Below are 26,770 nucleotides of genomic sequence, written 5' to 3' on the forward strand. Positions count from 1 at the left end.
ATGGCATGGCAAGCCGTTCCACAGCACTACATCCAGCATCTCTACGATCGTCTCCATGGGAGAATAGCAGCCTGCATTGCTGCGAAAGGTGGATATACACTGTACTAGTGCCGACATTGTGCATGCTCTGTTGCCTGTGTCTATGTGCCTGTGGTTCTGTCAGTGTGATCATGTGATGTATCTGACCCCAGGAATGTGTCAATAAAGTTTCCCCTTCCTGGGACAATGAATTCACGGTGTTCTTATTTCAATTTCCAGGAGTGTATATGGATATAGTGTCTGTTCTTTCAGACATGGGTAGTGTGTCTGCCACGTAAGCAGGAGATCCCAGGTTCGAGTCCCAGTCGGGGCACTCATTTTCACCTGTCCCCGTTGATATATATCAACACCCGTTAGCAGCTAAAGGTATTAATATAATTCTAATTTTACTTAAGTGTGGTTGTTTTAGCACATAAAATCTGAATGAGGGTAAATGTTTTTACACACAGACTTCAAATGGTGCATATACAAATGGTGCCATTAGCTCAGCATTAATGTCACTCCAATTAAAATCTTTTACAAAAGGAATTAATTTTCACAATCTGCCTGGGCACCAGCACTAGTTTGAAAAGTTTGCAAGCAGCCTTTTCACACATATTTGTTAGGGCACTTTCAGCTGTAATGATTTGCCATTACAAGTAAGGAAACTTAAATTCTACAATTTTGTACCTTTAAAAAACTTTTTGTTATACATCCTGGTCCATTAAGACTGTATCGCACACTCCATGCTGACATTGTAGTGAATAGTATGCAGCATACTACTCACACTTTGTTAAAAATAAAAACAATGAAGTTAAAAAGCACCTTGTGTAATACACGCAACATTCCACTGATCCTTGTTAGAGATGTTGAACTGCATAACAATGCACATTTGTCCACATGTTTATGTTCGCATGACAAATTAAATACATTATAGATTTACAGTCTTTGAACTACACAGTTCAACTGACTGACAGTAAGGCACAAATAACTGCAGCCCAAGATGGGTCTTACATAGATATCTGAAGACCACGTCACTTATTTGTTTTCCATTTCATTTAAAATTACAAATTTCTGAGTAATGTAATAAGTGTTTATAGACTTCTATAAAGAGTATTTTTTTTTGCAATATATTTTATAGCTATGATTTTAGTACTTATATCGATTAGGCAAGTTGAAAATTTGGGCCAACCAGGATTCAAACCCAGATCTTCTGCGTACTAGGCAGATGCACTTACCACTATTCCATCAGGGCGCAGTGTCACTAAAACCACATGGGCTACCCTAGAGCACCTCATATCTGACTCCAATTTTCAACTTTTACCACACACTACTAATGTAGTGTGGTAAAAGCTGAGAATCTACATCTACATCTACATCTACATTGATACTCCGCAAGCCACCCAACGGTGTGTGGCGGAGGGCACTTTACGTGCCACTGTCATTACCTCCCTTTCCTGTTCCAGTCGCGTATGGTTCGCGGGAAGAACGACTGTCTGAAAGCCTCCGTGCGCGCTCTAATCTCTCTAATTTTACATTCGTGATCTCCTCGGGAGGTATAAGTAGGGGGAAGCAATATATTCGATACCTCATCCAGAAACGCACCCTCTCGAAACCTGGACAGCAAGCTACACCGCAATGCAGAGCGCCTCTCTTGCAGAGTCTGTCACTTAAGTTTATTAAACATCTCCGTAACGCTATCACGGTTACCAAATAACCCGGTGACGAAAACGCGCCGCTCTTCTTTGGATCTTTTCTATCTCCTCCGTCAACCCGACCTGGTACGGATCCCACACTGATGAGCAATACTCAAGTATAGGTCGAACGAGTGTTTTGTAAGCCACCTCCTTTGTTGATGGACTACATTTTCTAAGCACTCTCCCAATGAATCTCAACCTGGTACCCGCCTTACCAACAATTAATTTTATATGATCATTCCACTTCAAATTGTTCCGTACGCATACTCCCAGATATTTTACAGAAGTAACTGCTACCAGTGTTTGTTCCACTATCATATAATCATACAATAAAGGATCCTTCTTTCTATGTATTCGCAATACATTACATTTGTCTATGTTAAGGGTCAGTTGCCACTCCCTGCACCAAGTGCCTATCCGCTGCAGATCTTCCTGTATTTCGCTACAATTTTCTAATGCAGCAACTTCTCTGTATACTACAGCATCATCCGCGAAAAGCCGCATGGAACTTCCGACACTATCTACTAAGTCATTTATATATATTGTGAAAATTGAGTTGGTGGGAGACGTGCCAGGGCGACCACTCTCTCTGGATGGCATAGTGGTCAGTGCATATGCCTAGTAAACAAGAGACCTGGGTTCAGGTCCTGGTCCAGCACAAATTTTTAACTTGCCCCTTTGACATACATCAATGCCCACTGGCACCTAATGTTTTTAATGCCTCTGTGTCATCGGAAATTAATTATGGATCTCATGGAAAACCTAAATCTGTGTCACTTCTCTCAACCATAGCACATGAAATTACAGTCAATAACAGTGGCTTCATACTCTGGTATGCTTAGAGAACACAGCTAGATGAGGGAGATACAGTAGTGATTGCTTGCTTAGTACTGTGCTGTCCTCCTTTGGGATTCCATATAACAGCAATCCTGCACAGAATGGGTCTGACAAGTTCTTGGTAGGTTTCTTGTGGTGAGGGTGGAGGGGGAGGAGGCGGGTTGTCACTAGATGCAATGAACTTCCTATAACTTCCTATAAATTATAGGCCAGCAGTTTGTGTGCATGATACTGGAACCTGACAGCATCTGAGATATGTTCCATCAGGTTCAAATAAGTTGAGTTTGGTGGCCAACGCATCCACATGTATTTACCATCATGCTCCTTGAACCACTGCAGCATGAACCTGGGCTTGCAACAAGGACATTGCTCGAACACACCGTTGCCATTAGGAAAGACGTCAAGCGAGTCAGGGAGCACATGGTTTGCAACAATGTTCACAAATCCACAGCAGCGACAGTACCTCAGACTACTGTCACATGTTCCAGGGATGCACAGGTGAATTTTGCCCATAGCATAATACTGCCCCCACTGGCCCATATCTGCAGTTCTGTGTGTTTTTGACCAGCCATTCATCTGGATGACAGCATATTCAAACGAGACCAGAGCAATCCATTCAACCAGATGAGACTCCCATTGATCCTTGATCTGATCTCAATGACCCTGTGACCATTGCAAATGTAACTGATGATGTCACTGACTCAACATGTGAACAAGTCGGAGTCGTCTACTGCGGAGCCCTATTTTCAACAATGTGGACTGAACAGTGAGCTCCGAAACATTTGTGCCTGCTCCAGCACTGCACTGTGTCATCATCAGATCTGCCACAGATGCTTGACAGAGTGGGGAAGCTCAGGACCTCCACATTCTGTGATGAGAAGTGTACGTCCAACACCTTGCCAGCTACTTGGCATTTCACCATCATTCAACCACTTTCCACAAGTGTTCACGACAGCAACATGCGAACAGCTGACTTCTGAGATGCTCAGTCATTGGCATCATAGAATAGCATTCCGCTATTTGTAAGGTCAATTACGTCACTGGATTTCCTCCACTTGCGGTTCATATTATCGCTGGAATGATTTTCCATTTGCCTCTGCTCCACTTATATACTCTCCTCACTGTGTCACATGCAAGCAGTGTGTGTGTGTGTGTGTGTGTGTGTGTGTGTGTGTGTGTGTGTGTGGGTGGGTGTGGGTGTGTGTGTGTGGGTGGGTGTGGGTGTGTGTGTGTGTGAGAGAGAGAGAGAGAGAGAGAGAGAGAGAGAGAGAGAGAGAGAGAGAGATGCAGTAATTAACAAAAACATATTAAAACTAAATGAAATTATTACCATTGTAAACAAAAAAATGACATACAAGGACACAATAATATCACCCTTGGTTGACATACACAGTAATCAAAAGAGATACAACAGATGTAAGTCATCAAAAATTCATTTTAAGATCTAAGCCACTCATCATCCTTGTTCAAGCTGTTTCCATATACACACACTGCCATACCAATCCACCAATACCAAACTGTGTAAAATACAAAGTTATTTTGTATGAATAAATTACAGGAAGAAGATGTAAATCAAAACATAAATATAATTTGCTAACAGCTCCTCTGCAAGAAAGCTTCAGCATCAGTGATCAAAGGATGGAATCAGAAGCGCGCTCTCTCTCTCACTTAATACACTGTATAAACTGTGAGTGTTTGTCCCTCTGTTTTGTATTAGTTAAATCTGAAGGAGGACATTTTTTGAAAGTTCTGCAGTGTTTCAGTTTCATTTGGGGACCTGCTGCCTACCACTCATTCCCTCAACTATACATTGAGGAGCTATTTTTACACCTTGCATTATTTATTAGCTTCTGACTGGAATGAATATATTTAGAATGAAAGAAATGTCACCAAGAGTAATTAATTCAATAAGCAAAACACAGGTACATAAGTTACAGCAACAAATAGAATAAAGTGTAGTACCTGAAACCTGGCTGCACTAGAATTCGTATTTTTACTGGATCTGCACTTCCAGTCACATTTGTAGAGGTAGATGTACCTGGCCGCCATTTTTGCTGTTGAGGAGTTGCAAAACTTGCATTCAAACGTGTTTCCCTGCTCTGCTGAACAGTTCTCAAATGCCTGGAACAGTGAAAACATTTAAATCATAACAGAAAACCATGCACCAATATTTCTATAACACATTTCAGTTCTCTAAATTTGCTTCTGCATCTACATGACTACTCTGCAATACAGACTTAGGTGCCTGGCAGAAGGTTCATCAAACCCCTTTCACACTATTTCTCTACTGTCTCAGTCTCAAGAAGTGGACAGGAAAAACAAACACTTAAATTTTTCCATTTTATTGTCATGATCATTTTTCCCAATGTAGGTGGGCACCACTAAAATATTTTCACTTTCAGAGGAGAAAGCTGGTGATTGGAATATCGTACAAAGATCTTGCCACAGTAAAAAATGCCTTTATTTCACTGACTGCCACCCCAACTCATGTAGTGCCTTTGTGAAATACTCTCCCCTATTTCATGATAGTGCAAGATGAACTGCACTTCTTTGAATTTTTTTCAATGACCTTCAATCTTATCTCCTAATGATCCCACACAGTGCAGCAGTACTCCAGAAGAGGATGGACAAGCATAGTGAAGGCAGTCTCTTTAGTAGATTTGTTACATCGTCTATGTGTTCTGCCAATAAAACACAGTCTGTGGATCATCTTCCCCACAACATTTTCATGTGATGGTTCTTTGGGTTAATGCACAAGTTCGTAGTGTTTTTCCATAAGCTTAATAAACACAACAGATACACATAACAGAGACCTTAGTCATCAATGATATATTCTCCTTCACTATTTACAACAATCTTACAATGCTGGGCTAACTTTTCCATGCCACGACTGTAGAAATAACATTGTTTTGGGGCAGCAAAACCCACATTGAGCTACATTTGGAGCACATTTTCATATAGAAAGGAAGTTCCTTGAATCCTGGTTGACAGAGAGCAGAGAAGGTGAAAATGCAAGCAGGCATTATCATGGAGTAGCATCACTTCATGCAGTCTTTCTGATCGTTTTTCTTGGACTGCATCTGCAAGACATCTCAGTTGCTGGCAATAGTATCAGTAGTGGTGGTTACACCTCAGTGAAGCAATTTGTAGCACACCATAGCATCGCCTTTCCACCAGACGAATAACATTATCTTTTGTGGATGCACGGAGGTCCTTGTACAGGTGTTGCTGCTTTGTTTGGTCTCAGTCATTCCTTTCTTTTCCTTATCTTAGCATAAAGACACCATTTTGCATCATCAGTAATGATACAGGATGATAATGGTAAGTGTTGGTCATGAGCCAGCTGATGATGAGCTAGCAGAGATGCACATATGGCCACCTGCTAAATTTTGTGATTTTTGGCTTAGAGCATTTCATACCCAAACACCCAATTTTTTAACCTTCCCCATTGCAATGATCACAGTTCACCCCATTTTCCAGTTCTCGAGTATACTGACTATTGTGGATTAATGTGTTTAGATGATCTTAATTAAACTCCAAAAACAAAAATATTCCACATTGTTTGTACTGAATTTCCTCACATTGCATCTTATTCCATTTAGTTTTGAGCTTCCTGCAGCATTCATTGTAAGAATTTGAGCACAGTGATCACTAATACATACAGTCAAAGGTGTGTGTTCCCAGGATTTTAAGAGCAGAACATTCATTCTTTGGAAGATATAGTACTCTCTGAATTCTAGAAGGTTAATGTAGGGAATAACTTTATCTATCATGCAGTCAGATATATATTCAAGGTCAACACAGGCAGTTGATAAAGTACACTATCCCCACAAACTACTACTAGAGTTTTGTGCATTTCAGTGCATGTTTTTCCCCACAAACTTTCAATTTTGTTGTAAGAGCACTCTTTACTATGTGTGATATGACCTGACTCATTTTCCACCTACATATTAAGTCACAATATCCCACTCAAAACAAGTGGTGATAGCTCAAAGTCTGGCCACAACTTACACTTCATGTGCGATGTCCATGTGTACTATGTAGAAGTTTTTAAATGGCCTTCATATATGAATCAGTTATGGACCTGTAGATGAGCATTAGGTTCCACAAGATGTGTGTAAGAAATGCATGATCATATTGTCTATGCTGCATTAAAACTACATAAATTTCTGGGGAAAAATAGTTCGTCCAGGTTGCGAAAGGAAAACTGACGGTCTGTTTGGAGTATTGCCAGACAAAAGTGCCAGTCACTGTATGAAGTATAAATAAAAAAAAAAAACGATGACGACTGTTTAACCGACACTGGACATCTGGTGCATGACAGCACACCACTTATAATAATACAAGGGGTCCAGCATTGCTGTCTCAATCCCTCTCATTTCCAGAGACAAACAACAGCTGACACCATAGCATCAGTTTCCCTTGGTCAGTGATACAAATGTATGACAAAATATTAGTTTTAAAATCTGCTACCTAAAAATAATAATAATCACTGTTTCCAATAAGAGATATATTCTAAGGGCTTACCTTTCTTGGCCCCGGATGCCTGGTTTGTGTGGTTCATGACCTAATGCAGAAACTCTGCTTCTTCCCTTTGGGACCACTGAAATATAAATATGTGATATCAAGGAATAACATGCTATTTCTAAATTGTATATTATAAAGTAATGCAATACAATATGAATAATATAATATAATAACATACACTGGTGGGAAAAAATCACAACAATGAAAATAATGTAAAGTAATGGAATTTCAAGATTCTATTTGTCTAGGTAACATATTTAAGTGACTAACTCTGCAATATTACACGTTAATGTGCAAGATAAGCCACCACAAATGCGAAATACTGGTAATATTCATAACCAATGCAATTGCCGGACTGTTCAGACATTTGCAAACATGTATGCATTGTATTGTACAGGTGCCAAATGTCAGTTTGTGGGATGGAGTTCCATGACTGTTGACTTGGTTGGTCAATACAGAGATGGTTAATACTGTTTGTGGATGTCACTGGAGTTTTAATCTGTTGATGTCCCATTGTGTTCGAGTGGATACAGATCTGGAGATCGAGCAGGCCAAGGCAAAATGTTGACACCCTGTAGATCAAGCTGGGCTACAACAGCAGTATATGGGCAAGCATAGTCCTGCTGGGAAACATTCCCTGAATGCTGTTCAATCTCAGCACAACAGGTCAAATCACCAGACTGATGTACAAATTTGCAGTCAGGGTTCAGGGAATAACCACAATAGCACCCCTCATGTCATATGAAATCATACCCCAGGCCATAACTCCAGGTGTAGGTCCACTGTGCCCAGCATACACACAGGTCGGTTGCAGGCCCCGCAACTGGCTCTCTGCTAATTAACACACCAACATCACTGGCACCCATGTAGAACCAGCTTTCATCAGAAAACACTGCAGGCCTCCATACTGCCCTCCAATAAGCTCTCACTTGACACCACTGAAGCCACAAATGATGGTGCTTTAGATCAGTGCATTGCATGCAACAAGGCTTTTGGCTCAGAGCTGTCCTTGAAGGAACAGATTTGTAACCGTTCACTGTGTCACTCTGGTGCCAACTGCTGCTCAAATTGCTGCTGCAACAGAGCTATACGCCGAACACAAAGCTGTTCCCTCTTCTTGTGACCATACATTCCTCTGACCAACATTGCCGGCAATCGTGTATAGTGGCTGCATTCCTGCCAAGCCTTTCTCAAGTATTGCAGAAGAAACATCCAGCTTCTCACGGCCCCATTACATGACCGCGTTCGAACACAGTGAGGTGCTGATAATGGCATCTTTGCCATCTTAAAGGCATTCTTGACTGACATCAACTTTCCACATCCTCAAATGTAACTAATGCTCTTGACTGATATGTATTTAAAGGAAACCAGATTTGCATCCTCATACTGGTGCTACTAGTGCCACTCTTACGTGACTGGTGCAAATCCTGAATAGACATCATCTTTCAGATGTACAAACACTCCCACCAAACTCATTTATGTTGCACAACTCCTTCATAGCGTTGTGATTTTTTTTCCACCAGTGTAAATTGTATAATAGAAGCAATATTATACTGTCTATAAAACACAGTGAGCATGAGGCATTCAAGAAAGAACAATGTTTGGATGGCTGACGGCCCCCACCATGCAACTCAGTGAAAAATCAATTGCAAAGTAACTTTAATTGGGGTATATAAACAGTAATGGCAACACTTATAAGTAGAGAGAGTTTTCAATAAGTGCAATGAAATTAAGATATTTAAAATTCTGAAGAGAATGAGATAAAATCCCCACACATGATAATCTACTCCACCTGTTCAACTTACATTTGAAAGAACTCAGGACGGCAACAGTTTCAAAATTCCTTTGACATCAAGGTCATCAGATAAAGATAAAGTGAACAATCCACCATTTTCTTATCACACGAGCCATGCCAGCATGTGCCAAAAGTAGTAAATCATATGGTAGAAGAAGAAGGAGATTAATGTCTTACGTCCTGTTGACAACGAGGTTGTTACAGATGGAGCACAAGCTCGGATTAGGGAAAGGGAAGGAAATTGGCAGTGCCCTTTCAAAGGGACAGTCCTGGCATTTGCCTGAAGCAATTTAGGGAAATCATGGAAAACCTAAATCAGGATGGCTGAACATAGCTTTGAACTGTCATCCTCCCGAATATAAGTCCAAATCGTGTGGTAAATTAGGAATTGAACTCTATCCCACCTGAACGACAACATGCTTCCTTAAAAACTGTGACATTTTATTTCATAAAAACTGAATCGGAGTAATGAAAGAGTATAATCGACAAAGACTAGATCGCATGAGGAATGTTGTGAGGTAGGCCAACAGTGTCAAGGAAATTGTGAACAAACTGGAAAATAAGTCTCGAAAACAAACAAATTGCAAACGGAACAAAATTATAGTAATGCTAAGAATCACAGGTAACATAATACTTTGGGTCAAAAGTAGTGAAGCATTCGAACACCTGTCAATTACAGTTAAGTATTACAGCATCCTGTTGTGCAACAGAATAGCAACTCCAACTGTGATATTCACATATGAGAAAATATGGAGAATGTTCAGCTTTAATTCATTCATTCATTCATTCACCTGCCTCTGTGGCATAATAATTCAATACTATATGTGAAACTCCTCACTGATATCCTCGCTCACACTTGAGAGTAGTGCCCCATTCTTAGTTGCACAGATCAAACTCCACATCTACTCTGCAAACCTCTATAAATTGCTTGACACTGTACCATGTATTTGGCTTTCTCCAAGTTCCATTCACATACACAGTGAGAAACCAATTGTTGTTTAAATGTGTACTATTAATATGCAACTACTGCCGTAAGTACATTTTTCACAGAATAATTTTCATACGAGGAATTTAGCTATATTAATATAACTGCTACTGTAGTACTTTAAATTATTTACAGAGCAGCGGAGTATAAACACAGAACAAATGTCACATGATTAGTTTAGCTCAGCTCAGGCAGGAGACGACTTTGGATCCTGGAAACTTGCTACACAAGTAACGATGCAAATAAAAATATTCCTGTTTCAGTTCATTTGCAAGTTACATTGAACCTTCTTTAAAAATTCACAACAGCTAAACATACTACTAATGAGTGAGGCAAAGAGTGATTCACACTAAGAGATACTGAGCAGTAGTAACACGATACTGAACTGTGAGGTCACATCCGTGATTATATTTATAATCTTTTAACAATCTATACATTTCTCAATTTGTTAAAAATTGTTATTATAATTAGTTTTACCACACTCTATCAATCTTTTAATAGAATTCTTGCACAAATTATGTAGCATTTTTGTCTCATTGTGTTAACATTAACCCAGGATGTGAAAGCAAAATTTGCAGTCTGTGGGGAGTATTATCAGGTAAGTGCTGATCACTGTTTGACGTATTGTCAAAGACAAATAACAGTCACTGTTTGACACTGGACGTTTGGTGCACAGCAGCACAGCACTTGTAATACCACCAGAGGGTCCAGTGTCGCTAGCTCCATCTCTCTCATTTTCAGAGACAAGTCCGACAGTTCGTATCAAAGCTTCAGTTGCACCTGATCAATAATACAACTACCATAAAATTGTGACCAAAAGCACAGTGAACCACCTTCTGACACTATATGCAGCTGGACATGACATGCACAATTTCAATGCCTACTTCATAACCTGGACCATCTGGGCCCTCCCTTCGGTCACCAGCTTTTCTAAATAGTGCAGATGGGAGTTATCCTTACAATACATTCTCTGCTCCCAAAATTACTCCAGCCTCAATCCGTGGTAATCTACTGTCCCTACACCCCCGCTCCCCCCCAAAAATTTCCGCCCCCTTTGTCCTATCAGCTCTTCTCAGTTCACATCCCCTCATTCTCACTGTGCACAGCAGTCGGCCAACACACCCACCAGTCTTTTCCCCTCTTTGCTCCTCTCCTTTTCCACTCCTATTCTCCCACTGCCCTCCCTCACCGCCCTCTGATGTTGTATCTCACAGCCTTACCCTGCTGCTTTCTACAGTAGCCCCTGCGTGCTCCTCTGGACAGAACTCTTCTCTCTCTTCCTGCCCTCCCATTCTCTGCCTCACTCCAGACTGCTGCTTTTGTTCAACATAACAGTTTCAGTCTGGCCAGACCAGACAGCAATAGTGGTCATTTGTGTGAGGTGTGCCTGATTGAGCGAATGTGTGTAAGTTTTTCTTTTCTTTTCTGAAGAAAGCTTTGGACAAAAGCGCAGCATGTAACAGTCTTTTCATCTTCACGGTGAGTAGCAATCTGTTCTTTCCATTGTTTGGCTTTTACCTAATGGCTTTTCTTACATCCCACAAATCTGTGATGCTTTCCTCCGTTGTTATTCTTTAATGCATTACTCTACTCACTGTCCATTCTTTCTCTTCATTCCCTCATGTTTTCCATCACCTTCCAGCAGCACATGCTCTGACATTAGAGCCACACTCTATCAACTATCCAGTCTGTGCACAACACATGGCTACGTGATTGTGTGAATTGTTGGTGCCGTTGCTCATGCCCCAAATTCTTCTTGCCAAGAATTATAATTACTCTTTTTGATCTCATTTCTTCACACCTTGTTGGATATTTTTGTGTGATAGTTTCCACACCTACCTGTGCCATACAAACTTGTGAACCTTGACCTAACTAATCCCCCCCCCCCCCCTACATCTCTTCCCTTATCCCAAAATCCACATATTTCCATATCTCATCTGTTCTGTACTCCTCATGTTTTTGTACTTTTTAAAGTATTTTATTTGTGTCTATATTTACTTATTTGTGTGTACATTTACTTATTTGTGTGTATATTTACTTATTTATGTGTATTTTTACATAACTGTGTGTATTTTTACATATTTGATCGTGTTTTTGCGTGTCTTTTATGTATTTTTATGCATCTTTTTGTGTTATCCAGCTCACCTCACCCTAGTCTTGCCCCTACCAACACCCAAACAGCCCCAATGGCTTACAATGGCAAGCTCTACTACAGAAGTAGTTCACCAGGTCATTAGATCTTTCAACACAAGTGGAGTAATTCATTACAGCAGATTACTGCTCTAGACCAGAACATGATCAGTCTCATCCCACCAGACATATCCATACTCACCTTGCGAGACATACTGTGATGTGTGGTATGTGATCCCACTCAGTGCAGCCCACCCTACAGATACGAGCAATTCCTGAATGGAAGAGACACATGTGATCTACAACTAACACGCCTAACGGTGAAAAAAATGCAATAACTTTCTGGTCATTCATTAATTCACCAAGTGACTGCAACACACTTACATGGCTTTAAAATATGCTGTCAACGAAAGAGAGCAACAAGATGCCATGTTTACCAATCCAATCACTTTCCCACAAATGCTAATTAGGTCACTGACAACATCACATTTAAAAATTAAAACACTTCACAGCCACTGTTTATAGGAACGTTTTTTACATAAAAACTCGCTGAACAGCTGCAAATAAGCACTCATTTAACAAACTGAAAATAACTTCGCTATATAAACATAACATCAGCGAAGTCATTTTGTCTACTCACATACGAGAACTGGACGAGACATGCTGGGGAGGTACAGTCTGTCTGTAAAGTGAGGACTGCTCATGGTAGGGGAAGTTGCATTTCTCTGATGAAAGCTGCAATTGCCATTACAGAATAGTACGAATAAATTTCTCCCTCTAGGAGTGTAGCACAGTGCTCAGAGATTTACACATATTCTGTCCATAATTGTTTCTTGCATTAGTATTAGAAGTCTCTCATATCTGTATTCCATGTAGTGTTAACAGTGTCTGCACGAAGAAAAAAAAAAAATACTTGTCTTAGTGTGTCTGTTCACAGCATTGCCAGTAATTGATAAGGGACATTGCAGAAGGGTTGATATAACTTTTTCTTGGTCTTTTATTACTGTACCACTACTGCTTTGTGGTGCTAAAAGCCACATTTTCAGGTGACATATGATTAAAATATTAGATCAGAAAAAGCTTGGAATCATTTTTACCAACATTCATTGTCCGTCAAAACAAAATGCCGCAAAAAGACAGTATGTCACAGATTAAAAACAGCCATATACCAATATAGTGGATGGGTCCGTTTCTCCGATCTACAGTACTGGCTATTAAAATTGCTACACCAAGAAGAAATGCAGATGATAAACCGGTATTCATAAGACAATTATACTAGAACTGACATGTGATTACATTTTCACGCAATTTGGGTGCATAGATCCTGAGAAATCAGTACCCAGAACAACCATCTCTGGCCGTAATAACGGCCTTGATACGACTGGGCATTGAGTCAAACAGAGCTTGGATGGTGTGTACAGGTACAGCTGCCCATGCAGCTTCAACATGATACCACAGTTCATCAACAGTAGTGACTGGAGTATTGTGACGAGCCAGTTGCTCGGCCACCATTGACCAGACGTTTTCAGTTGGTGAGAGATCTGGAGAATGTGCCGGCCAGGGCAGCAGTCGAACATTTTCTGTATCCAGAAAGGCCCGTACAGGACCTGCAACATGCGGTCATGCATTATCCTACTGAAATGTAGGGTTTTGTAGGGATCGAATGAAGGGTAGAGCCATGGGTCGTAACACATCTGAAATGTAACGTCCACTGTTCAAAGTGCCGTCGGTGCGGACAAGAGGTGACCGAGACGTGTAAACGTTGGGTGATATGCCAGTATGGCAATGATGAATACACGCTTCCAATGTGCGTTCATTGCGATGTCACCAAACACGGATGCAACTGTCATGATGCTGTAAACAGAACCTGGAATCATACGAAAAAATGACGTTTTGCCATTCGTGCACCCAGGTTCATCGTTGAGTATGCCATCGCAGGCACTGCTGTCTGTGATGCAGTGTCAAGGGTAACCACAGCCATGGTCTCCGAGATGATAGTCCATGCTGCTGCAAACATCGTTGAACTGTTCGTGCAAATGGTTGTTGTCTTGCAAACGTCCCCATCTGTTGACTCAGGGATCGAGACGTGGCTCCACGATCCGTTACAGCTGTGTGGATAAGATGCCTGTCATCTCAACTGCTAGTGATACGAGGCCATTGGGATCCAGCACGGCGGTCCGTGTTACCCTCCTGAAACCACTGATTCCATATTCTGCTAACAGTCATTCGATCTCGACCAACACGAGCAGCAATGTCGCGATACGATAAACTGCAATTGTGATAGGCTACAATCCGACCTTTATCAAAGTCGGAAACGTGATAGTACGCATTTCTCCCCCTTACACAAGGCATCACAACAACGTTTCACCAGGCAACACCAGTCAACTGCTGTTTGTATATGAGAAATTGGTTGGAAACTTTCCTCAAGTCAGCACGTTGTAGGTGTCACCAACGGTGCCAACCTTGTATGAATGCTCTGAAGCTAATCATTTGCATATCACAGCATCTTCTTCCTGTCGGTTAAATTTCATGTCTGTAGCACGTCATCTTCATGGTGTAGCAATTTTAATGGCCAGTATTGTACATGGGACCACGTACAGACAGACTAGTTTGTCAGACACCTTGTAGTCGCCTGTTGTGATGAAGTGTGGTAGAGAACATGAGTACTTGCCTGCTCATTCTTCAGTTTGCAGACCTATGCTGGAGGGAAGAGCAGGAAGACAATCCAGCAAGCTGCCTTCCCTCACATGCCTCCCCCCCTCCCTCCCATTGCCCCTTCCCACCAACCTACCACAGTCAGTGAACAGCATTTATCAGTTAAATAGACTCTACTACATTTAGATGTGATACACACATTTAATATTTGTTCTTAACACAATTCATTTAAAATAACATTAATTTTATACCATTAACACACCATTTTAATAAATGTCATTTTCCCCATCACTTGTACTGTGAAAACTATTAGTCCTAGGGAAAAATGAAAGGGACCTTTTCTCCAGGAAATTTAATGTAGTTTAATTTTGTACTGGGAAACATTTTCACTAGAAGCTACAGGTTTTTTTTTCAGGCAGTCTTTTAAGTATGTTGTATATGGCAGTCCCTCCTATCACTGTACAAAAATTTATAACTACATGAATTTTTCTACCCTATTTGATATTTTTGGTTTTAGTTGATTGGGCTAATAGAAATCACAGGGATAAGGTCCCCTGTACAACAGACCGAGCTAAATGTTCAAAACCATTTCTTTCACAGCAACCACTTTTGGGATTTAATTTTACTGCCTTTGAATCTCCACAGAGTCAATTATCTCTCAGAGTGTGAAAATTTTGGCAGTGATGTTGCATCAGATTCCTTCTACAGCACTTTTTAAACATTGAATCCTGTCTTCCACAGTGAAAGAGTAAACTTAAAATTTCTTCTCTGATTGTACAATACATAAATGTGCAATTGTACAATATATAAATGCATGGCATGACACAACAAAACTATGTTGCAGAACTGTGAACATAAATCTATAAATACCTGTATCATTGCAGCTGGAAGATTGGACAGACTGCCTACTGACACCTAGAGGAGTTTTCTCATTGTTGGTCTCTGGAACAGGTGGTGGTTTTGCCATTTCAAACACCATCTCCGAAAGGGTAAAAGCCACCAGGTATGTGCTCATAGGTAGTGATGTGTCAAAATGATCCACAATCCATCCTGCTTCATTCTCTCTGGTGAGTAATAAAATGTCTCTATTAATAAAAAATAAAGAACAAAAGCGAAGCTGAGCTGTGTCACATCAGTTACACAGAAATGACCTACACAAATCTAGAACATTGTGATACTTCACACTTTTGCTGTGAATCTGCTTAATTGTAAAGTTTTCAGGTCTATTACTGTATTGTATTGCGATCATTGCAGTGTGATGAATTAGTGCTGGTGGCTTTTCCATATTTTCTGTCAGAGTGACAGGAGGTAAAGTGCAAACAAAGTAACTTGGCCAGTACCTGTGTAGAAGTGGGTGGAGGGGAGGGAACAATAGTAGTGGTGAGGCTTCTGTTAACGATTGTCATGAGGTAGGGGAGATGCAGTTCAACAGCTAAAGCCTATGCACAAACACATATCTGCCTTAACTTGTAAGCTACAGCTATAAAGTGTGCAAAACAACTGTATTACCAGGTTATGTGAGCACAATCAGATATAGAAGTTCAGTGTCAATAGCTTTCCTCTAGAAAACTGAAAACGAAATAGTCACATACACAAAAGGTCAATCAAAGCAGAATGAGACCAGCCCTGTGCTGCCACAATGAAATCTCATAAAATAAGAGAAAGAGTAAAAAATGTGATGAGGTGTACACTACCAACTGCCACAATACTGACTACATAAAATGAAGAACATGTATAATGTGAAAATTATGTCTCAGACCTCTGACAATCTGTAGCTATGATTTTTTCTTATTATAGAATGGATGGGATAACTAAAAATTCTTGCAACTCTCTCAAGCACAGCTTTTACTGAGATATTTGCTTCCACATCAGCCTCTTCCAACAAAAATTTAATGGCATTTCATGCAATCATATACGTCTGATTATAAGCTTTTCCTGCCCCTGTGGAGTGAAGATTTTGGTGCTGTGTTATGTAATAAAGTTCAAAGTATGCAGTTTATCAGGTGACAGTAACCTGAAGCAGCTGCCTCTTTGGAAAGATGTGAGGGAAAGATAAGCACTCATAGTGAGAATGTATTTCTGCACCAGTGCCACATTATTTTTTTGAGAACTTTAAATATGATATTTATGTTGCAATATATTCATGCAGACATGTTTTTTCCTTTGTTTTATGTGTAGTTGACAGGAATGGTGAGACTGTGGTCCTGCCTCATTCATCTGATGCAAACCTACGAAGTGCCAGACAGTGCGATTGTGAGAAGCCGCAAGCTGCTTTGTCAAATTATTCTATGTTCTTTAATCTAAAAATTAAATTGGAAAAATAATTATTCACTGTAAACAAATTTTGTAGTGTGATGTAAACAAAATGTTAGAACTCATCTCTCCGTTAGTAGATACAGTTCACGGCTTAGTGTAACATATCACATTGGTGAAGTGATGTGTTTTGCAACATATACAGAACTGACAAATGATGATTGCCACCACACAAGTTTATTTTAGTAACAAGTTCAGAGTGTGGGAATTTGTTTTCTTGTTTTTATATATAACCTGGTATGAAGGATGCAGCATATCTGCAACCTAGGATAAAGACAGGTGATGTATCATGCTCCACAGCACTCACTGGTTGGTGGTTTATTCTGCATCATTAGAGTCTGCTTTGGAAATACAGAACATTTCACAGAACAACATCGGTGACAACTGTGGTGACATAATCAATATCTGGAGTGTGTGAGGGGTCATTCTCTAGCTTTTGTTCATCTGATATACACCTTCCGTCACAAACTGTCAAGTACAATATATTGGGGAAATAAAATGTTAATTTCATCTTTGTACAAGGAGAAGGTCAGCATAATGTGATTACTGAAGACTTAATGATACACCAATTTGTTGAAAGTAACAATGCTACATTTTTTTGCATTTTACAGCAAAGACGAAGCTGCTACAGATAAGACGTCTGTATCTACACTAAGTTAAAGAATTATTTTCCACTCTGAATCTGAAGTACAGCACGTCAGAATTACAAGTATTAATTTAAATATAGACCAAGAAGTCATTCACAAATTAACTCACACAAGAAGAGGGATGTACCATATCAGTGTTGATGAACAGGTGACAGAACATGATGAGAAAAACTTATTCAAAATAAGTCTGTTGAGAAATTCCACATCTCAAAATTGTCTAAGAAACAAACAATTTTTCTCTTAACAAAAAATCATTCAGCATTTATGTATCTTATATAAGTTAACTAATCACCTGTAAGTATGATTACATAATTTTATAACAATACTCGGTCACTTTATTACATAACTCTGTGACAATATTCAATTTTTTTCAGAATAAATTATACAGCTTGAGAATTGTTAACAACATTTTCACTCTCAATTGTCAGTTTTTCTTTTATCAGTACATGGTAGCACTTCCTCTTGAGTTATGAATGGCTCCACACCTTCCGAACACTGGCAAAATGAGATGAGGGATCTCATCTTGTGAGGAATGTCTGCTACTGATGTCTAAGCTGAGCATACAGCTGATGCAGACAGGACATGGTTCACACCCTACAAAAAGTTCTATGAGGTTTGGATCAGGAGTCATAGCACGTCATAGTAATTTCCAAGGTCACTTGCAAGTGATGTATATTGAGCACATGATTGTCACAGCAATAGATATCAATTTTGTTTACACTCTTGACAACAACAAAAGATGACAGTAATTTAACTTACTCATCATCCAGATCTTCACTATCGACAATTCCATGTGTTGTGTATGCAGCCAGGAACTTTTTTTTGCCATGGCTGGTGTACACTAAAGCTATACCTCTCAGGAAAACTGTGAGAGCCTTGCAAGGAAGCTTTTTGCCAACCAACCACTGAAATATGCACAGTTTGTAACAATCACATAACACACTTCATGACAAAAACCACAGGAATTGCAAACAGTATTTGTAGATAATGCAGTTACTGAAGCAGCAACAATGTATATTCTTTAATCTAGAAAAAGGCTAAAATAATACTCTGCTGTATCCTCAGTTTACCTCTACCAAGCCACATGTTTTTCATGATCAAGTTCTTTAGTGACATTTTGTACAATGCAATTGAAATGGGAAATAAACTTTTTTTTTTTACTTATGCCTCACCTTGACAATCCATGCAATTCCTAAAACCACAATTTGGCGATAGATGATATTCCCAACAGATGTCTAAACCATTTTCCACAATACACAAGCTCAGAATTAACTCCCATATAGTAAGAGTAGTGCAAGTGGGCACTGCACAGACTTCATTTCACTAATGTGAAGAGCACATACAGAAGGGACTGCCTCTTGTGACATGTACCGGTCGACTGTTCATCACATAGGGGTGTGAGGATACTTTTGACCAGACAGTGTATATGGACATAGTATCCATCAATTTTGTTAAAATTATCAGTATATTTGTATACAAAGAAAACAGAAGGGTTACAAAATATTAATTTCAAAATTGTAGGTAATTGAAAACATGATTATATAATTTGAATGCAGAAAAATATCATAAACTTGTACATTTCAAAAATTAACACACCAATAAGATGTATAGTAAGGCGTATAGTAAGTACTGGATAGTAGGGCAGGCTGAAGGTCAGACACAACTCCAGCAAGACACAAGGGATGATCACTTGTATTATATAACACAAATGTAAACGAGTGCAATAACAACAAGAAAATTACAATAATTGAGAAAAATGGGAAAAACCGCTTGTCTACTAAGAAAATTATAACCTGATCAGACTTTTTAAAGGCTAAAATGAAAGTCCTCAGAAAATTAAGCTGCAACAAGAACAGAGGATACTTGTCTCAACATTTAATCGAGGTAAGTATTAAACAGCATTATCCAACATCTGAGAGAGGGGGGAACCCAAAAAGGAATACAATAGAAGACAAACAGGCATCTTTGAGAGATGAAACAGAGAAAGCAGCACAGGATCAAACAGACAAGTCCCAGTAGAATTCTACATCTATACATATATCCACAAGCCTCCACTAGGTGGAGGGTGCCTTGTACCATTGTTAGTTGTTCTCTTTCCTGTTCCACTTGCAAATGGAGTGAAAGACACATGACTGTCAACATGCTTCTGTACAAGCCCCAACTTATCTTACCTTTGTAGTCCTTATGTAAAATGTACATTGGCGGCAGTAGAACTGCTCTGTAGTCAACTTCAAATGTTGCTTCTCTAAATTTTCTCAATAGTGATTCACATCATGTTCCCTCCAGGGATTCCCATTTCACAAAGTATCTTTGTAATACTTTGTTGATCAAACCTACCAGTAACAGATCTAGCAGCATGCATATGAATTGCTTTGATGTCTTTCTTTAATCCGATTTAGTGGAAATCCCAAACATCTCAGCAGTACTCAAGAATGGGTCGCATTAGTGTTCTGGATGCAGTCTGCTTCACAGATGTAATGCACTATCTTAAAATTCTCCCAATAAACTGAAGCTGACCATTCACCTTTCCTACTACCATCCTCATGTCCTTGCTTTGCAACATTATGCCTAGATATTTTACAGACATGACCGTGTCAGCCAGCACACCACTAATTGTGTGTTTAAATATTACAGGATTAAACAATGGAAAGTCAAGGATGGAATAATAACAATATTACGAAAAGGAGAATTGCTACTCACCATAAAGCATAAGACACTGAGTCGCACATATGCAAATCACAAAAAGGACAAAATGGATGAAGTATGGGAAAACAGGATGAAACCAGAGGGAGCGGGCCAATAGTGAAAGGTGAAAAATGCTCTCCTAGCCTTGTTGATAGCTTTATTAACTTTAGTAACTATTGTCATTATGATGACATTATGATCACTAATCCCATCTCTATACTGGCACTGTTGATAAGCTGAGGCCTGCTTTTAACTCCAAAGTTTCTGTTCTGTGTGGGCTGTCTAACTAGCTGCATGAGATAGTTTTCAGAAAACATGTTCAAAAGTACTTCACAAAACTTCCTCCCGTATCACCTGCAGTGAATCCACAGACATTCCAATCTATACTCAGTAGGTTAAAGAAGCCTCCAACTAATATCATGTGATCTGGATATTTCCATACTACCGAGTGTGGACTTTCTTTAAATGATTCTAAGACTGTCATAGAGGAATCAAGTGGCCAGTAAAAACACCCAGTAACTAATCTGAGTTCACTAGGACATGTCACATGCATCCAGGTAACTTCACAGTCAGACTCAATTTTGACCTTAATCAACACACGATCTTGGTCAATTGCAATAAATTCTCCCCTCCCCATCTCCCCCACCATCCTATGACATCTAGTCTGCCTTTTTTACTTCAGCTTTCAGCCAGCTCTTGTTTCCAAGAACAATTTGAGCACGAGGGAGGAATGTTGTTATACTTACTTTGACAATTTACTCTTGAAAAGTCAAAGTGTCTTTACTTTGTGTGCAGTCTGATTTCTTGGTCTCTGCATATCGATTGGTGAGTGTTCCTCAGAGAATTTCAAACTATCACCTAGCCTAAAATATTCCTATGTTCACTCCACAAGTACTCTGCAAGCCAAGTAGCTGCTTACTTTATGTAGTGCACCCAACTCATCAAGGGGAATGTTACAATTCTCCCTCCTTAACACAGGTCCATAAATCTGCAGCCAAGATCATCACATCATTGACAGTGCCATCGATTGAGATCCTCTCCTCAACTAAAAATCAAAGGACCTCAAACAATCCTTGGTTTACACATGAAATGTTAAATTTAACTGACAAAAGGAAAAATATAAAGAAGCAGCAAAGTATGCTGGCACAAGGGAATACAGACACATAAAAATAAGATTTATAGTAAGTGCAAAATTGCTAACCAGGAATGGTAACAGGACAAATCCAAGGCTGCAGAAGCATGCATGACTGTGGGAACAATATTAACCTACAGGAAAACTGCAGAGACCTTTGGAAAAATGTTAATAGCTCAGATGGCAAGCCAGTAATAAACAAATAAAGGAAAGCAGAGAAATTGAAAGAATACATAGAAGGGTTATCTTCAAGAAAAGAACTTGTACAAAATATTATAGAAAGGGAACAGTAAGCAGATGAATATGAAATTGACAATATGGTAACTCGAAAAGAGCTTGACAGAGCACTGAAAAACTTGTGTCAAAATTAGGCACTTGGAGCAGATGACACTCCATCAGAATTACTGAGATTCATGGGAGAGACAGTGATGATAAAATTAGTCCATCTGGTGTGCACATTATCTGAGACATGCAAAATACACTCTGAATGCAATAATTACAGTTCCAAAGAAGGCCTGTAGGTGTGAATATTACTGACCTACCAGTTTAATAACCCACAGTTGCAAAATACTGGCATGAATTGAGCAGCTCAGGGGGAACACAATACTAAGCACTGTGTGTGAATACATCCCTCTTGTTCATCATGGTTTTGTTTTATTTTATTTTATTTTATTTTTCACTAAAACCTACATATGTGAACAATGAACACATCTGTGATTAAAGTGGCAAGTGAATAAGTAGTTTCAAGCAATGAGCTATATATTTAAGTCTTCTAGTAACTCTGTGTAAATGTTCTCGTATGATTATCATTATGTTTTGTTATTACCATATGTGATTTGGGTAACATATTGGTACCTCAACTACAGTAATGTTTTTGTTTTTGTATATTTCATATGTTATAACCTGTTTTCTTGTTCTTTCTATGTCTGCCTGGAAGAATATAGATATCAAAAGCCATCCAGAACAAAATGGATGTTATAATAAAATTATTCATATTTGCAGATCAATTGCAATTTTGAATCCTCCGTAACTTCAAACTCCCAGTTCGGTGCTTACCATTCTGTCCCCCCAAGCAGCTCAATTATTTACAGAAGAATGGAAAAACTGATAGAAACTCACCTCTGGAAGGTCATTTTACATTCTGAAGAAATGCAAGAATGAGGCAGGTTGAAGAAAGCCAAACCAATGACTATAGCATTTATAAATTTAGAGAAAACATTTGGTAATGTTGCCTTTGACATTGTGAAGGTAGCAGGGACAAAATACTGAGAGCAGAAAGTTATTCACAACTTATACAGAAACCAGACTGCTGTTATAAGACTCTAAGGAGGTGAAAGGGAAGTAGTAGTTGAGAGGGGAGTGACACAGAGGTGTAGTCTATCCCTGATGTTATTCAGTCCACACACTGAGGAAGCTGTGAAAAAAATCAATACGAGAGTTGGAAAAGGAACCGAAGTTCAGAGAGAAAAAAACAAAACCTTTGAGTTTTGTCAGTGTCCTTGTAATTCTATCAAGAGACAGCAAAGCATTGGGAAGACAACTGCACAGTGGATAGCATGTTCAGCAGGAATTGTAAAATGAACATCAACTAAAGTAAAATAAAGATGATGGGATTTTGAATTAAATCAGGCAATGGTGAGGAATTGAAGTTAGGAAATGAAACACTTAAAGTAGTAGATGGGTTTTGTTATTTTGTCAGCAAAGTAGCTGATGATGGCTTAAGTAGAGAGAATATAAAATGCAGATTAACCTTAGAAAGAAAAGTATTTCTGAAAAAGATAAATTTGTCAACACTGAATATAAATAAAAAGCCTTTCCTCAACATATCTGTGTGGAGCATAGCCTTGTATGGAAGAGAGATGTGGATGGTAAGTGGCTGAGATAATAAAAGAGTAGAAGCTTTTTAAATGAGGCGCTACATAAGATTGCTGATAATTATTAGACAGATAGAGTAAATAACTAATGGGATAGTAGTGAACAAACTGGGGAGGCATTTGATGAAATGGGTCATCAAGAAATCACCTATTTGGTAATGGAAGTAAGTATGGGGGGGGATAAAAATTGCAGCAAGAGTGTAACACTATTACAGGAGACAGGGGAATGAATGAAACTTCCTTGCAGATTAAAACTGTGTGCCAGACTGAGACACGAATTTGGGACCTTTGCCTTTCGTGGGTAAGTGCTCTACCATCTGAGCTACCCAAGCACAACCCATGCCCTGTCCTCACAGCTTTACTTCTGCCAGTACCTTGTCTCCTACCTTCCATACTTCAAAAACTCAGTCTGGCACACAGTTTTAATCTGGTAGGACGTTTGATATCAGTGTACACTCTTCTGCAGAGTGAACATCTCATTCAGGGGAATGAATGTTCGAACTATCATCTGCCACAATATGTACACGGTGATGCACAGTGATGCTATGTGTAATTTATAAACGAAAATCTAGTGCATCTGCCCCCTACTTCTCGTAACTGAACTGCAGCCAACATACTTACGTCTCATCTTGTAGCCATTGTCCCATTTGGCTCCATCTCCATTGGTTATGAGCTCTAATGCTTGTGCAATAAACAAAGCACAATTATGTGGCAAGTGGGTAGATTTAAGTGCTGAACATAATGAGAATCATAAAATACTGGGATAGCAACTAATCTTGTTTTATTTGTTCAATCACAAAATTAGTATAACAGTTTCCAGATCCAGTCCATCATTAATATTCATAACAAAATTCATGATGATTAGTCATTAGTTCCCGAGCACCACAAAAACATAAAAATGCTTCACACAATCTTAGAACCCACAAGAGATGACACAAATATGTTCTCAAAGGCAACTTGAACAATTAATTCCATCTTTACACAGAGTTGCACTTCACACACTAGTTCACATGTTACAACAATGAAAACTATCTACCCCCAGTATCTGAGTGTTCAGTGCAACAGTATGTCAATCCTAAGGGCCTAGGTTTGATTCCTGGCTGGGTTGGAGATTTTCTGCTCAGGGACTGGGTGTTGTTTTGTCCTAATTACATCATTTCATCCTCATCGACACGCAAGTTACTGAAGTGGCATCAAATCTAAAGACTTGCACCAGGCGGATGGTCTACCCGACTAGAACCCCAGGCATATGACATTTATTTATTTAACAATGAAAATTGATCATAGACTGCCTTGGATTAACACAACATCACACAGTATATCATCCGAGGCAGTTTTTCATTCTATCTTTAAATGAGATCAAATTTTATACACAGATTGATGTACTACTTCTTTGGAAACTGATCGTAGACCTACAGTGAGCTATCTTAGCAGTTGGGTGCTTTCCCTCTCCGGGCACACATGTAATTGGTCTATGCTTTCCATCAATAAGCACTGTCAGCATCTGAAATCTGTAATTAGTATTTCCTGATGAATTGAGTGATATTGAAATTATTAAGAATTGAGTGATATTGAAGTTATTAACAAGTTCTCAGAGCAAGTAACATCATTGGCATGGTCAAAGCTGTATATTAATATTTAAACACTAAATACAAATAATAAAAGATTCGGTTCTTGGCACCCAGTGTAGCAGGTGAATCCCCACTGTCTGTCTGTTCCAGTACAATATGGCTCTTGCTCGCCCAGCTGATCTCACAGTATGCAACTATCTGGCATGTCATTGATGAGTCTGCCTTGTGATCCTACCTATTCACTAGCCTCTCATAGCAAACTCTTCCTACACTGTGTATTAAAACACAGCAATAAAAATGTAGTAAATGTGGGCAGGGATGTGGCATGAATATCACAGAGGTCAAGTCTTGAATATAGCAAGCCAATTCAAATGGCTGCGGATTACAGTGATCACAGTTGTTATACAGAGATGAAGAGGGTTGCACTGTGTAGGTGAGCTGCCTCAAGCTAGTCTTGAGACTGGCGACATCAACAACCACAGTATCAAGTTAATGGGTTTCAACTATGCTTGTCATCTGCATATATTCTTATATCACTTGCAGAAAACTGATAATTTAGATACTGCAGAAGTCATGAAGTGCGCCTTTCAGATGCAGTCTCCATATAAAGTAGATGATTCACAAACAGCCCTTTCCAGTGCAAAGTCACTGTGACAGTAACCAAAACTCTGGAGCTGTAGATAGTCCGATGAACCTTACTTTCACAGACAAGCTACAGCAGTAGCTGAAGCAAGAATAAACTTTACCAATATTTAGACTTGGGTATTTCAGATCACTCAGCTCTGTTTATTGAGCTCCCAAAAGCAAATAACCTAAAGTCTCCAGAAGTGTGTATAAAAAGGGATCTCAGTAAAAGTAAAATGGATTTATTCCGCAGTAAATTAAGTATAATAAGCTGGCCTGTAGACTACAATAGTTCAAGCTCGATTAACTATGACAAATTCTTAAATTGTTTCTTAGAGGTATTTAATGAATCATTTCCTCGTAGATATAAGCAAAAGAAGGTTAATGGTAAACTCAAATGGATTACAACAGGAATAAAGATCTCTAGTGCCAGAAAGAGAGAGCTCCACAATGAGTTAAAATCAAACAGAAATCCAGATTTTGTCATTTATGTCAAACAGTATAAAGCTGTATTTAGGAAAGTTGTAGCGGCAGCTAAAAAAATGGCAAATAATAAATTCATACGAGAACACAGAAATAAGACAAAAGCAGTGTGGTCAGTTGTTCAGTCTGAACTAGGAGCCAAAGTAAAAATTCATGAGATTTTGAAAATTAGACATGAAAATGAAATTATAGTAAACCCTGTTCAGATGTCAAGTTGTTTCAATGAATTCTTCCTAAACGTAGTAAGATCAGATGTGGATATGACATTCTATCAGGGCATCACAAATTTGGAAAACAGCCAGAACACATCTTTTAAACAATTTGAAAAAATAACCCAAAGGGATGTGGAAAAGGAAATATTGTCTCTAAAAAACAAAACCTCACATGGGTGGGATGAAATAACAACATCTGTAATCAAGTATGTGTATGATATTATTTCCCAACCACTGTCAACTATTATAAATCAATCTTATGAACAGGGATGCTTTCCAGAGGTAAAGAAATATGGTGAGATCAAACCTCTATTCAAGAAAGGATCGACAGAAGATATGGGGAATTACCACCCTATCTCTCACTTGCCGGTCTTCTCTAAAGTGTTTGAAAAGATTGCAGCAAAACAAATTAATAACTTTCTTACTGTAAATGATATAATTTTTAAAAACCAGTTCGGATTCCAACAGGGTAAAAGCACTGCGAATGCTATAAATGAGTTTATCCAAAAAATATGCTCCACGTTAGATAAAGGTAGAAAGGTCACAGGTATATTCTGTGATCTGACTAAAGCTTTTGATTCAGTG

At 39.1% G+C, this 26,770-nt stretch overlaps 1 protein-coding gene across 2 annotated transcripts in view; it reads right to left on the bottom strand.

Annotated features, from left to right (window-relative positions):
- LOC124552607 (aminopeptidase N-like) overlaps positions 1-26,770 on the bottom strand; it is a 272,739-nt gene that overhangs the window by 160,902 nt on the left and 85,067 nt on the right. For both annotated transcript variants that reach the window (XM_047126932.1, XM_047126933.1), the window contains exons 6-8: positions 15,515-15,708; positions 7,080-7,155; positions 4,515-4,673 (exon numbers count right to left, since the gene is read on the bottom strand). In XM_047126932.1, coding sequence (XP_046982888.1) covers positions 4,515-4,673; positions 7,080-7,155; positions 15,515-15,708 — 429 coding nt within the window. The remainder of the gene's footprint in view (positions 1-4,514; positions 4,674-7,079; positions 7,156-15,514; positions 15,709-26,770) is intronic.

Source organism: Schistocerca americana, chromosome 10, assembly GCF_021461395.2.
Source record: "Schistocerca americana isolate TAMUIC-IGC-003095 chromosome 10, iqSchAmer2.1, whole genome shotgun sequence".
Lineage (NCBI taxonomy): Eukaryota > Metazoa > Arthropoda > Insecta > Orthoptera > Acrididae > Schistocerca > Schistocerca americana.